The 14,927-nt window shown below is 40.7% G+C and overlaps 1 protein-coding gene across 4 annotated transcripts in view; it reads left to right on the top strand.

Moving 5' to 3' along the window:
- Nucleotides 1-14,927, top strand: part of Task7 (TWIK-related acid-sensitive K[+] channel 7) — a 92,020-nt gene that overhangs the window by 68,706 nt on the left and 8,387 nt on the right. For all 4 annotated transcript variants that reach the window (XM_067139242.2, XM_067139239.2, XM_067139243.2 and 1 more), the window contains one exon: nt 9,875-9,993. In XM_067139242.2, the coding sequence (XP_066995343.1) occupies nt 9,875-9,993 (119 nt within the window). The remainder of the gene's footprint in view (nt 1-9,874; nt 9,994-14,927) is intronic.

Raw genomic sequence — 14,927 nt, 5'->3', positions numbered from 1 at the left:
CTCGTCGCCATAGAGTTGTGTTGTAACCAAGGTTGAGATTTACAAAACACAACTTTATTATTCGCTTCAAATGCAAAATACACTATTTACACAAATAAAACTGAAATTTAACTTGAAGCAAAATGAATTAGGAATCTTGAGAAAGAGTCTATCTTTTGTACACTATATACAGGTTTGCAGTATTTACATCCACTACTATCTCGAAGAGATAATCCTTGTGATATGAAAAGTTGATAGTCGAAAACTATCAGAAGTACTGACATAAATGTTTTGGAAAGTCCTTCCTTGCTGAGTTCATAAAAGCAAGTTCAATGTTGGAAGAATTCTTACTTAGCGAAACCAAGGGAGCTTGCATTAATTAAGGAAATATGACGGTATGTAATAGTATGACTGGATATGGGCAGCGGAATAGGCCAGAGGAGCGGTGACCAGAGGTGAAACCTCGTACTGCCAGAAATTCAGTCCACCTGGCCGAAGCACATTTTCAAGAGGAGTAGCCTCCGTGCTCGACGTAGGGTGTATTCTGGAGCTGGACACCGGGGCAAGTGGGCATCTGGACAGGCTGGGAGTTCCTCTTTATAGTACACACACGATGGTTCAGGCACGCGCACTGAGGGCTGCGCGTCGAGGCTAGAAGAATGACACTTGGCGCGCGTGTAGCTGGCTGGCGGAGCGAGAAGGGAGCGCCGGACATACAACAGTCAATAACCTTACCCACCAGGGTGAGAGAAGAAGAGAGAGGAAAAGGACAGAGAGAGAGAGAGGAAGAGAGAGAGAGAGAGACCCTGGTAAGAAGGTTGCTAGCGTGTCCGCCCCAAAATGGGAGTTATAGCGCACACGAGGGAGAATGATGGGCACAAGAAAAACGGCAACAAAGGTCCAAGCACAATAAAAAACAAGAAACCATAGAAAAAAAACAAAGGATGAAGTTACCACACTTACCGGAAGCAGCGGAGGAAGACGACTTAAGGCCGTGGAAGTTAATGCACAAGAAAATCGGTGGCAGTGCTCCACCGAACGTGGCGAATGAAAACCAGCACTTAAATGAAGTTAAAGAACTTTAATTGAAGGGCAAATTGGAGGTAACAAACCAAGTCATTAAGTTGATAAAACCTATGTTTATTTTAGAAAAGTAAAACCAAAATCAGTAATTAAATTCAACATAAGGTTGAAAAGTGGAAAAGTAAATAACAATTAATAAAATAAATCCGAATATACCCAGGTATAGTTTAAAAGAAAAAAATTAATTCATTAGTAATTAACAATTAAAGTAAATAAATACTCTTTAACATATAATAAATTGAAATTATTACGAAAACAACAAAGAAGAAAAGGATGACCTCCGTACCTAATTAAATGTGATCTGAAAACAACGGAAAACCAATTCACTTCCTTACATAAATACTACCTTGAAATAAAAATGTGATCGATCACGGATAGTTAATTAATTAAAAATACCATACTCAGTTAACAAGGTTTTCAATAAAATGGATCTTCAACGCGGCCGCTTCTCATGATTACCAAAATTAAAAACGTTCAGTTTCCACCAAGGACAGTTTCCAAGACATATATAATTTTACGTAAAAATCCACCACCACCCGGGGCAAGAAAAATGGTAACGCAACTTTAAAGGGTGGTCAAGAATATTAATTACCATTTAAAACAGTAAACGATACACACAACTCGGAAATATATAATTCAAGATCCACACAGGCTCCATGCGCCAGACTACATTACCATCCCGACAACAATACCCCCACAAAACCGTTGCCAAGGTAACCACAAAACAAAAGCAACGCCTCCAAAAAACAAGGAGGAAAACAGGCTAGAGAAAATTTTAATTCACCAAAAACCCCAGAAGGGGGAAGGGAGAAGGAAACATACCAAACGGATAGGAAAACAAAACACAGGAAAGCAAACAGAAAGCCGAAGAAAGTAAAGCCCGCTACCTTGGAGACTGTACCTTGGTTCACAAGGAAAGTTACCAATTAAAGTGCCGAAAAGAACTCATTTAAATTTTAAATTAAAAGTCCCAATTTGGTTCACTGTGAACCTTCCACATTACTGTGATTAGTTGCCGAAACTGTTTTTCAGATTTTCACAACTGCACACGCCAAATAGATACCAATTTAACGACGAAGTTCAAATTATTATTATTATTATTATTATTATTATTATTATTATTATTATTATTATTATTATTATTATTATTATTTTCCCCGAAATCTTCAAAAATATCAAAATCCTCTTCAGGACGACGCTTAAAATGTTTCAAATACTGGTACATACCTTTGGTGGTGAAGAAATGAGAGGAATTTAAACCTGACCATTGTTAACGGAGAATGCAGTCACACGCCCAGCAACCAGACCTCGTTGGGAAGTATCCAGACGAAATATAAATCCAAAAATATGATCAGAGGAAATGGCAGGAGGTCTCCAACTAGTTCCATGGGGGAAAATCCCCGTTAACGTAGAAATTACGGAGGTTTTCTGGTAATCCACCACACCATGGCGCAGCACACAATTACACACGAGCTCATCATGGCAGACCCAAGCGAACTGACTCTCGCGTCAGACGCGAGGAGGAAGCAAGTCTCTTGGTAACCGGCGGGCGCATGCGCAGTACGCGCAACCACACGGAGCCAGGGCAATGCCGCGCAGCATACATTAGCTTAAAACCGGAATATGGCGAGCAGCCGATTGACACAGAAATTCAGGGCACAAGGCCAGTCCAAAAGGTTATAAAGGGGAGGCACACCCAATTTAATATTGTCTCAGGGTGCCTTTTTATTCTTCAGCTGTTGAATGCCCTTCTCAATTTATTGAATAGAAGGGATTTCACCTAAGTGATCTTGAATTGTCTGTTGTGGAATATCAGGAAACACGTCTTCCTCGACATGCGAGTTTCTGTTCAGGAGGTCTTGAAAATGTTCTTTCCAACGGGAAGCTATCGAGTCAGGGTCTTTAAGAACTTCAGTACCGTCTTTGGATTTTAGACAATTAAGACCTTTGGTGGAAGGACCATAAATAGCTTTGGTAACACTGAAGAAGGCACTAGTGTTGTTCGAGGCGATTAAATTCTCCATTTCCATGTATTTGTCTATTCACCATTTATTCTTGATCATCCTGCATCTCTTCTGCACTTCCGTTTTTAGTTGTTGATATCTGTGTTTCTTGGGAAATGAATTTGGATCATTTTGTCAAGCGTTGTAGGATTTCCGCTTTTCATCAATTAGGTCGCAAATTTCTTTGTCGTTCTCGTCAAACCAGTCCTGATGTTTCCTCTTATTAATACAACTGCTTCTTTGCCAGCTGCTATAATAGCTGATTTTAATAACGACCAGTGTTGCTCAATATCTTCTGGGTATTCATTTGAAAGTTTATCAGCCAATAGTACTTGATAGGCAGATTTGATACTGTTGTTCCTAAGTTGTTCAGTATTTAGTTTGTGTATTATCGCCTTCCCTGGAATCCATCGTTTTGGTGGAACCTGTATAGCTATCACAGATCGAACTAAGCGGTGGTCGGTCCAGCAATCATCAGCATCGGTCATAACTTTGGTTATATGAACATCACGCTTACCTTTGGCGCTGACAATTATGTAGTCGATTAGGTGCCAGTGCTTTGATCTGGGATGTTGCCATGTTGTTTTAAATCTATCCTTCTGGCGGAAGAGTGTATTTGTAATGACAAGATCACATTCAGAACACTTTGTGAGTAGAAGGGTTCCGTTGGAGTTGATTTTGCCTACACCCTCTTTACCAATAGTTCCAGGCCAAAGTGACGATTCTCTGCCAACCCGAGCATTAAAGTCTCCCAGCAGAATAAGTTTATCCGACTTGGGTACATTCGACAGGAGTTCATCAAGTTGGTTTTAGAACGCTTCTTTTTGATCATCTTCTGACTTCAGCGTTGGGGCATATTCACTAATTACCGTAGCTCTTTGGTTGTTCTTGAGTTTCAGATAGAGTGTCATGAGTCTTTCATTAATTCCAGATGGGAACTCATCAAGATTGTGAATAAGCTCATTCTTTATTGCAAAACCTACTCCATGAATTCTTAATTCGCTTTCATCTTTTCCTTTCCAGAAGAATGTATAGCTACCGCCATGCTCCTTGAGTTGTCCTTCTCCAGCACGCATAGTTTCACTAAGAGCAGCGATATCTCTGTTGTATTTCTTCAACTCACGACTTATTACTGCTGTATGTCGCTCTGGTCGGTTATCTACATCAGTGTCCATCAGAGTACGAATATTCCAGGTAGCTACATTCATGTTGCATATCTTTCTTTTGTTTCTACCGCAAATTGATGTACCGTACCCACTGAACGCGGTAATCCAGTCAGGTGAGAAGTTAGACTGCCTATGTTTAGGGCACCTTTTATAGGCCCCTCCCCATTCAGGGTGAGCAGAGGGGATCCTAAATAGGACTGCTCAGTCACGGGTGTAGCACACGAGTTGCTCTACAGTCTGTCCTTGAGCAAAACGGCGATCACGCACTCGCCGCCTACGTGCTGACTCGTCACTAGAAGCTCCCAGATTACACTATCCTGCCCCCGTCGGAACTTGCCGATCGCCGCAGGACTTTAATATTGAGCAGATGGTGTTGTTTTCCAAATGACGCCTGTGCGAGAAATATTTTTACATGGGAATGCTGGTGCACATCAACAATCACACGGCCCTTCGCAGTTTCAGGACGCTGGCCCAGTGGCATAGAGTCTACCACGACTGGAGATCCAAAAATTGCTGAGATTGTTAGACCTCATGGACATAATCAGGTGTAGTTGGAGTTGTACCTTATTCGACATTTGGAGATTAAGATGGTATCCTCCAGGAGCTTCTTTCTAGTAGTCTACTATCTCTGATTGCGCTCCTATGGCTACAAGCAGTACAGCATGCCATATATGCCATAGTAATCACCATAATCACCACACTTTGATGAATGATAGAGTGGTGATCCTTCCGCACTGATCTGCTCACTGACCCAGTTTCCCGCTGGGGTTGGAAACCCAACCTTCCACTGAATTGCTCAGTTTAACAAGGGCTTCTCTTGTAGGTTATGTGCTTGGAGTTGGAGTAAGAGAGGCTAGAGAATTCAAACTTGCCGAGTTCTTATATTATTGTTGCTAGATGGACTGCAACGGCGCATCTCACTCTCATTACGCCCTCTAGGACAGTACGAAGACCTATAGGCATCTTACCACTGCTGCTGTAGTCATATTCGATACCTATTTTGAGGTTGGCTACTTTGTAGTGTGCCGGAAACATGTTTGCCAAATTTACCACCAACTTCCGGAAAGCAGATGTAGTGATTTTTGCGAAGCGTTATGACAATGAAATAAGCACTCGAATGGAAAGGAGTGGTTAGCAGATGTAGCGCTTTGAACAGTAGCTTCAGTCGTCCTTATCCTGATTATTGACGTCTATTCATACTCAAATCTACCTTGACACATGCTGAACACCACGTCGTGTATTCATACTCAAATTTACCTTGACACGTACTGAACACCACGTCGGCCTCGATTGCATTAGTAGAAATAAAAACCTTAATTTCGCCTACGAACTTCAATGCTCTGGTCGTGGCTATGTCAAAGGTAACTTCCCGCCTAGTAACGAAGCATGTAACCTTGTGTGAGATTTTATAGTGACGTTTGAATTAGTGCTGGAAATACTCGCTGGCCTTAAAACTGGGAATGTCCTGCAAGAAAGCTATTTCTTTCTTAAACTTCTTTCAGAACAAGTAGGTAATTGCGTATCTTATATCACGCCCGTTCGTGGATTTGGTGTATTTATACCAGAGAATTCGAGCATATCTGTATTTTCGGGCAATTGCTGCAACGGTTTCCTTTGCTATCTTGGCACTGTCATAAACACTGTGATTATTCTTACTAAGAGTTATTCGTGGATACTTTTTTGTTTCATTCTGTAGGGTATTGGATCATGGGAACTGTTGGATGCCACGTCGCACAGTGTGTCGAATCCCATATCTAGGTGGAAAAAATTCACTGCCGCAAATCAAAGCGAAATCTGGCTCATTCGATAGTGAACAAACCAGATGGTGACCTTCGGTCTTCCTTTCCGCTTTCTGGTGCGTAGGAGGGAGGGGACAAGTGCTGAAACGTCTTCCTGGCAGTTATCAGCTCAGTTGATATGAGGTGTCGGAGTGAACCGAACGTTGTGTTTCTGGTGACTTCAACGAGGTGTTGTATTCTGTGGCTCATGGAATAGAGAAAAAAGGTATGTGTTCTCACTTGTATGCATAATACAAGCGTTCTGCACTAAATAAATTATTTACAATGCGTTGTAAAAGGAAGCAGTTGTAGAAAATTAGATTGTTTTTTAGGATTTGCTCGAAAAAACTTTATGAGTGTCTCATAGTGCCAGTTTACTTTAAACGTCATTCGATGGGAAATTTAATGTAGATTCAGGATCTGTAGTGGTTTGGTTGCGCACGAATGTGCATGATGGTTTATTTTCTTATTTTCAGTGACTATGTGGGCGTTACCTCGGGAAGAATTTTTCAACGCGTGGAGGTCGTGTCGTAAATAAGGGCGTTCAGAAGTCATATTTCAAAATGTTATGAATAAATTAGAGCCTACAGCTCTTACTGACACTCATTTTCAGGAGCCAAGAAACAAAATTAAGTAGATATCCCGTAATATTAACAAAAATGGGAGAGTGCAGGAAGAAGAGAACAACGATTCCGGGAAAAATTCGGTGATTGGTTTAATGGGACGGATTTCATCGTGTTAAGTGAACAATACGACATTGATTCAGCGTCTAAACCGAAAACAAGTTGTGTCCCTAACAAAGCCGGCCATCACCCTAAGAAATTTAAGGACTCTTCCGTAAAGACGAAGAAGCAAAAAGTTTGTGATATTACCGAATCGCGTAGTTTGGAGGAAGTCGCGTTTGCTGCTGAAGATTCTTTTCGATCAAGCGGGAAACGATGAAGGCTTAATAAAAAGATTTCATGTATTACTAGCTGATCTTTCTTCTGGCTCTGAAATAAATGTGAATAAATCCTCAAAAAATGTGTATGTTAAACTATATCCATGGTATTAAATGCCCGTAACCATGGATAAAATTTTAGTACGCACTACTCAAGTAATTAAACATTTTCTTGTGCCAATAGGAACTTTATCTGAAGAAGCTCAAGAAGCTAGAAATATTGTCGGAGGTTTCGTGAACTTCATACTAGAAAATGTAGCAGGGATTCAACGAAGAGACTTGCTTAACATGTTGTTGATTACGTCAAATCCCTTAATAAAGAAGTACCGAACAGTGCCAGGTAAAACTCCTGGTAATCTACCTATGAAAGCTATTGAGTTACTTACTGACTCCCAAGATCCTCTCACATCAAATGAAGAAAACCAGTATAGCAATGACTACGATTCTCTGGACTCTACAGACGAATCAGGGGACGAATGAATATTGGACAAGTTATTATTATGAACGGGATGAGATTGATGAGACAATTACTTGTAAATACTGTAATATGATCCTTTCGCGTCTTTTATGAAATGATTCTGAGTGTAATCTTGTCTTTTTTATATGGAAATAAAATATAATATAAGTTATATATATATATATATATATACCGGGCGAGTTGGCCGTGCGTGTAGAGGCGCGCGGCTGTGAGCTTGCATCCGGGAGATAGTAGGTTCGAATCCCACTATCGGCAGCCCTGAAAATGGTTTTCCGTGGTTTCCCATTTTCACACCAGGCAAATGCTGGGGCTGTACCTTAATTAAGGCCACGGCCGCTTCCTTTCAACTCCTAGGTCTTTCCTATCCCATCGTCGCCATAAGACCTATCTGTGTCGGTGCGACGTAAAGCCCCTAGCAAAAAAAAGTTATATAACATTGTTTTCGTGTGTAAGGTGTGTTTACTAAAACTACGTCATTAACAGGACTGCAAAATGAAATTTTGTTATAAAGAAATATTGTTATGATTTTGACGAATATATATTTTATTTAAAGAATGTTATTTTTTGTTCATATTTCGTTGTTCTATGTTTAGTACAAATTTAAAATACGTTTTCAATCTGGAAGAATTTACATACAGTGCCTTCGGCTATTCCCTCAAATAAGGTGTAACAAGAATACTGGACTGAAATTCTCATTGTTATTCATATTTTATCCAGTTTTAAATAGTATGTTTACCACTGTCATAAACTATATTATCCACATCCAAATCGTGTTTTTACTCCCGCAAATGGACGATTCTTTTGTTGCATTCGGTCATTTTTTAAACCACCCCTTGCCCCTCACCCCTATATATTTACCCCCGAACACCGTACACTTTAGACGATGCCAGACATGAATTCAGCGACCTCGAAAACGGTATATTGCCAACTTTTAATAGGATCCCAGCACTATTAACGACGTTATTCATTGTTTCCACCTAGAACTGGGATTCGACACACTGTGCGTCGTGTGCTCGAGTGCCCGGTGTATCGCTTTCTTCAGACTAAGTGTCCGAATTGTTATCATTATCACATCACAATATCTGTTCTTCTCTTATGACAGTACCGCCCAGAACATGTTGCTCCAGTAATTTATACAACTCCCATACAATGTACCTGTCGATGTATGTTGGAGGCGCGTTGTCCGTTTGAGAATTTCGCATCACCTCATTCACCTGTATATATACCACAGCATGAGGGTTACAAGTCACTTTGCCAAACACACAATAGTATACACGTATTCGCTTGCATAAGAACTGAGCCATGCTTTGTCGTCGGGAGGTCCGAAAACTTCCCCTGTTAATTTACAATGATTGTTACGTCATTTGCTCTTAACTTCCGCAATTGCACTGTATGCTTTCCGGTGGCGTTTGAGCTTGCCATAACTAATGTAAGACACAAGAAGGAGGACTGAAGTGCCCTTACATGACGTATATACATGAAGCACGAACCTTTCATATTTTGCATATTTAACATCGATCGTGATATTTATCAGCTTTCATGGTAATGGAATTGCGCAGGCAAGTATTTAAATTCATCATTATTCATCATGAACCAAATAACATTCAAAATACTTTGTACCGGTACGATAAGATCGCCCTTTAATTTCACGGTATAATTTCATACTGTATAATGGCAATGTGGGCTACTTATTGTAAAGATGGAAATAATGCTTTAAGAAACTATAAATACGTCATTTCACCGCACCATTAGGCCTGTATTCCATCTGGGCGTTTGTTTACTGTGTCTTTAAAATATTTTACTGTATTAAATGACAATTACATCAATATTACATACCACTTCATTATTCACTAATAGGCCTATGCCTTTCAATGTTCAGTCTCCAAGCTTCTCTGGACTAACTAAACGCTTCTACAATCCACTGTTTGTAACTAGCTCAGCGATATCGTTTAGTTCTGTACCTCTTATCTTCAAATAACTAGAAACAGAGTCTAGTCATCGTCAACTTGGTCTCCCTCCACTTCTTTTACCTCCATGACAGACCATTATTCTCCCAGGCAACTTACCCTTCTCCACTCGCCTCACATGATTCCACCACCGAAACGGATTTAGGTGTACAGCTTCATCCGTCGAGTTCAATCCTAAATGAATCTTTATCTTCTCATTCCAAGTACTCGCATGTCATTGTTTCCACCTTGCTATTTTCATGTCTGTTACTTGTAAGTTATGAATAAAATATACTGAGTTGACTCAGCCTTCACTCCCGTACAGCAAAGTCGGTCTTCACACAGACCGGCGTAAAGATGGTTTTGCCCGGGAGCAGACTTCCTTTTTACAGAATACCATTGAGCTCACTGCATTAGCCATAATGAACCTTCTTCAAATGTGTTGGCGTGTTTACTGATATGCTCCTTGTAAGTTGGTTTCTAATTTCCTTTTATTTTCAGAACGATCAAGCCCTGATCAATAAACCAGGCTATGTGGCTCTTAGCTTAGTCTTCATCCTGTTCGGCCTGGCGGTAGTGGCTGCCAGTATCAACTTGCTGGTCTTGCGCTTCATGACCATGTAAGTATTTTATTATTATTATTATTATTATTATTATTATTATTATTATTATTATTATTATTATTATTATTATTATTATTATTATTATTATTATTATTATTATTATTATTGATTACGGAAATTCCGTGGCTTGCAGAGGTGTAAGATACCGGGGCGAATGGGCGCACAAGGAAATAACCAGAGCATAAGTTAAAGCGCGACATTTTGAAATTTTATTTCTTCCTTCCTTTTTTCTAAAAATTTGATAGATAGAAAATCTGAATAAACAAACACAATATAATAATGAGCTCGTCAGCACCATCAACAATGACTTAGAGTCCAAAAATCAGGTACAAAACTAGAGAGAATTATCAACATGATAATATACGAGGGATTAGCATTATAGCTCTGAAACTGGTACACTGTTTTATAAGAGTATGTTTGCTCCACTAACTTCCATAGCCTAGGAGTGTGAGCTCCGAAATGAATACAATCTAGCTTCTCAGAGGCATGAATTTCTACAGCGCACAAGGATATACCTGACAATCTTCAAATGAGGTATTTACAGTTACTTCTACTCAACAGTTCTTCATTTTCCCTTCCAAAAACATAAACAGGGGAAATGAGTGCCCATACTAAATGGCCATAATGTGAAAATAAAAGGGTTGATAATGATGGGCCGAAAACAAAATGCAGGGAGGCGAAAAACCTGCACTTCTACTAGAAAACCCTAACCGGGCTCATGGCCAAAGATACAGAGGCTAAACCTATGCCACGCCGGGGTGACTAAATAAGAAACATTAAATATCAAACGAGTGTTAAGCATTTTAGAGGATGAGAAACTTTAGTCACCCCATACCAAGTTGAATGGCAATCAACAGAGGGAAATCACTCTTTGTTCCCTTACATTACATATTTCCAGTTTTAATTAATGGCGTATGGCTTCCGGAGAGGCCTGGTACAGGTCTTTTTCTAGTAGACGGCCTATTAGGCGACCTGCATGTCTGTGAAGATGTGGGCCTTACCTAGGATGATTTATAATGTTGAATACGCCACACACACCCAGCCCCCGAGCCGTTGGAATTAACCAATTAAGATTAAAATCCCCGACCCGGCCCGGAATCGAACCCGGTACCCTCTGAACCGAAGGCCAGTACGCTGACCATTCAGCCAACGAGTATATTTCCAGTGGCGACGCGTGACGTTTTGAAAAGTGTTACCACACTCCACCTTGAGAGCATATTGTCGCTCGCACCGCAGCTTTTTTACTAGTAGTACAGATGCCATTTCATAACAATGGTAGGCTTAATAATTTACTTCTGTATAAGATAACATAACTTAAATATGGGTGGTAGAAGTCATAGGCCTATGCACTATTTTTCACAATGTCTGATTTCGTGTAGAGGACAGAAAATTCTCTTTTAAGTTTTATGCAGTCGAAATTTGGTCCATGATGCCAATTCTCCTGCATTAAGGCGTAGTACTTCATCCCCATACTAGTACTACTACACAAGATAAGTTTTCACCTCACTGAAATTCTTGTAACACTGCAAGGAGATGTTTAGAGAAAGAAAGAGCAGAACGGTCAGCGCTTACATCACATAACCATTGCAGATCTCTGTACCACGAGTCATGAAAATATTGTACTGTTCTTTTCGATTCCTTGACTAAATGTTTAAGAGAAAGCGTGGGTCTAACTTTTCAATTATGTTTTTATTTTCTTCAAAGGCCCTTAACGAAATTGGTGTGTTCATTAAACTTTCTATTATACATGAGTATTCTGGGCACACCAACTCACTTATTTTCGAGGTGGAAGTGACAGCACTCGTTTTAACGTTTAATAAGTTGTGTAGTACTATTTGCCATCCTTACCTAAGACAAATTAAATACAAATTCACACTTTAACGATAAAAGTCACGTCGTATTCTAATAGAAAACAATTAACACAAATTATAACAATGCACTGTTGAGCACGGCGGAAAGAACGGACAAAACTGCTCAGCACCAACATTTTAAGCATTCGTTACCACTTTCCATTGTGGTAACACGACCAGAGAACGTAGTAGGATACATCTCACTGTCGGTGTGGGGGGGGGAGGGGTGAGAGGCTTTGCTTGGCGCAGGCGCAGTAATACTCGCCTAGCTGTCAGAAGAGATTCAACGCGTAACCACTGCCTGGAGTTGGTAACAATCAGCCTCTCTCAGAGCTTCGATCGTGGCTATCTACTCCAATAGAATTCTCGTGACACTTGCTGGCGAAGGAACAAATATATTAAATATTAATATTAATGAATACTAATTTTTTATATTTTCAAAATGTTACCAGTGGTGAGTGGATACTAGGACGCTTCGCCACTGCATTTTTCCCAGTAGGGAATAAAACAGAGTCCTTAGACTGACCGAAAATTTTACATTTGAACCACCAGGTTTAGAAATTTACATCAAATAAAAGTGCTTCGAAACCTTCCCCTCAAGCTATCTGCCTGAGCTGTCACATGTTAAGAACATTCTGCCATTACCTTGAGTTGCTGGGCCTTCCAATCGCCGACCTGCGGCCCCTGCCCCCTTAGTACACGCCGCACACAATAAACCGAGCGATGAAGATGACAATACTGCCTTAAAGCGCCCAGCTTTTATATCATCTCGAGGGAAAGTTTCCAGAACTCTTTACAGATAGGCTGAATGCCTGTACACAGCCCCAATTTTAATTGGCTAGAGAAAATATTCACAAAATTTCTGATTGGTTGATAGTTACAGAAGATTGAGGGGTCAGAAGTGTTGACAACCTAACTCAAGAACAAAACAATCTTCAAAAACTAAGGTTATCCAACTGTGGAAATTAACTTTCCCTTAAGAATTAATTGTCCTTAATCCCGCCAGAGGGGGCACTTAGGCCGATGGTAGAGACATCTAACAGTTGAAAATCCATGTATCTAGCATAACATTAGTTCATGTTCAAGCGCATAGATGGCCTTATGGAAGGCGTGCAGTTTAACTGGACCAGAAGGTGTATCCCCGGTACAAGGCGTGCAGTTTAACTGGGCCAAAAGGTGAACCCCCGGTACATACCTCCACCCCTTAAAGTTTTACCACGGTATGAAAAGCTTTGAAATCTTGAATATTGCGATACATAATTTTTGAGAAAACATGTATGAGTTGGAGTATCACTTGATAGAGAGCCCTTTCTTGTTTATTTGTTGAAGTATGATGGTATTTCCAAAGTAGTTGACGTTCGGGCTGTTGCGCCCAAAGATGATGGCAAGAGCGGACGCCGCTGCCGATGTCAGGATGGGGTCACCCGGACTCCCAAGGTACCCTGAGATACCATCCTCCCGTATATTGTGGAGAGCAGCCAAGGCGATGGTCACCAAGTGCCAAGTAGCATAGTTCGGCCCAAGGATAGAATGGGTGGTTGGAGTCAAGCTTCCAAGCCACTCCCCAAAATGACAGACCCACAGGAGGCAGTTTAGACGGAGTCTCGGTAAGAGCGAGGCGGGCCCAAACCCCGCGCCAGCATCTCTCGCACGTTGATACGACGTGGCCTCAGGTGAACGTAGGGTGCTGTAACTGACTCACAGTCAGTGTTACATGGGGTACAGGTAAGGAGTTTCTGACTCGCGTTTGGAGGCAGGGGCCTTAACGGTACAATGGTAATGAAATTATTGAAGGTAGGGTTTTCACACAAGGGTTTAAACAAAAATGAAAGTTAACTTAGGATATAACTTAAATATATACAATGTTCACAACCCATAGGTCAGAAGGCCTTGCTTACATAAAACTTCAGTTAATAAGATGCTAAGGAAAGAAATATAATTAAATCAGCAACATCATCACTTGGTGGCATACAATGAAAAAGCAAGGGCCTTCAGACAGGTTTTACTTGAGACAGGTAGGACCTAAAATATTTTTCGGTTTCCGGATTACTCACCAAGGTGGTGACAGGAGTAAGGAAATCGAGGATAATGAAAAGTCCATGAAATCTGGGGGCAAGCTTGCCCCATGTAACAATTTATTTTCCTTGCCATAACCTGATCCCCAACTTTTAAATTGGTGAGTGTTCGTCCAAGGTCATACCCCGTTTTTACTCTCTGATAAGAAGCCTTAAGATTATTTCTCACTTTTCTCCATAAATCCTGGATATTCTCTGGATCTATTGTCTCTGGCAAAAGCTCATTTGTCGACCACAACTTTGAGAAAGGAGTATTTGGGACAAACTTAAACATACGAGAAATTGGAGAAAACTTATGGGACGCATGAAGGGCCGGTTAAAGGCCAATGATAACCAGTGTAAAGAAGTGTCCCAACGAGAATGATCTTCGTTGTGGAAAGCAATAAGTGCAGATCGAAGATAACGATTAAACCGCTCAACTAGAAGTGGCTGTGGCTACTACGCGGACATCGTGACATGTGGGATAGAGAAGATCGAAAAAGAACTTACGAAATAAATTAGAGGTGAACGTCTTAGCGTTATCAGAAACTATATTGACAGGGTCCAAAAGATGCAAAAATAGTATTGAGATAGGAAATAGTGGACTGAGCAGCCATGAGAACCGTGTGAAACCGTCCACACATACACAAGAATTAATTTATTCCCATTCCCTTTAGTTTGAGGGAAGGGTCCGATATAATCCATGTACAATCTCTCCATAGGATGAGATGTTTGGTGTGATGACAATAGCTATACCTTTGTAGATAACGTGGGCTTGCTAACCAAACAAGACTTACATGCTTTAACTAGTTCCCTAATCTCGCCGTCCTTACTCTTCCAGATAAACGTCTCCCTTATCTTCTCTCTGGTTTTAAAGATTCCTAGATGTCCCCCTAATGGGATCTCATGTTAATACTTGAAAATCATAGGTACTAGCACTGCTGGAACGACAATTCTCATCTTCTGATCGTGCCACGAAGGGCAGCACAGAACTCCATTCCTCAAAACATAAGGGACGACATGTTCC

The sequence above is a fragment of the Anabrus simplex genome, chromosome 2 (genome assembly GCF_040414725.1).
Source record: "Anabrus simplex isolate iqAnaSimp1 chromosome 2, ASM4041472v1, whole genome shotgun sequence".
Classification (NCBI taxonomy): domain Eukaryota; kingdom Metazoa; phylum Arthropoda; class Insecta; order Orthoptera; family Tettigoniidae; genus Anabrus; species Anabrus simplex.
This window is presented reverse-complemented; position numbering and strand designations above follow the sequence as displayed.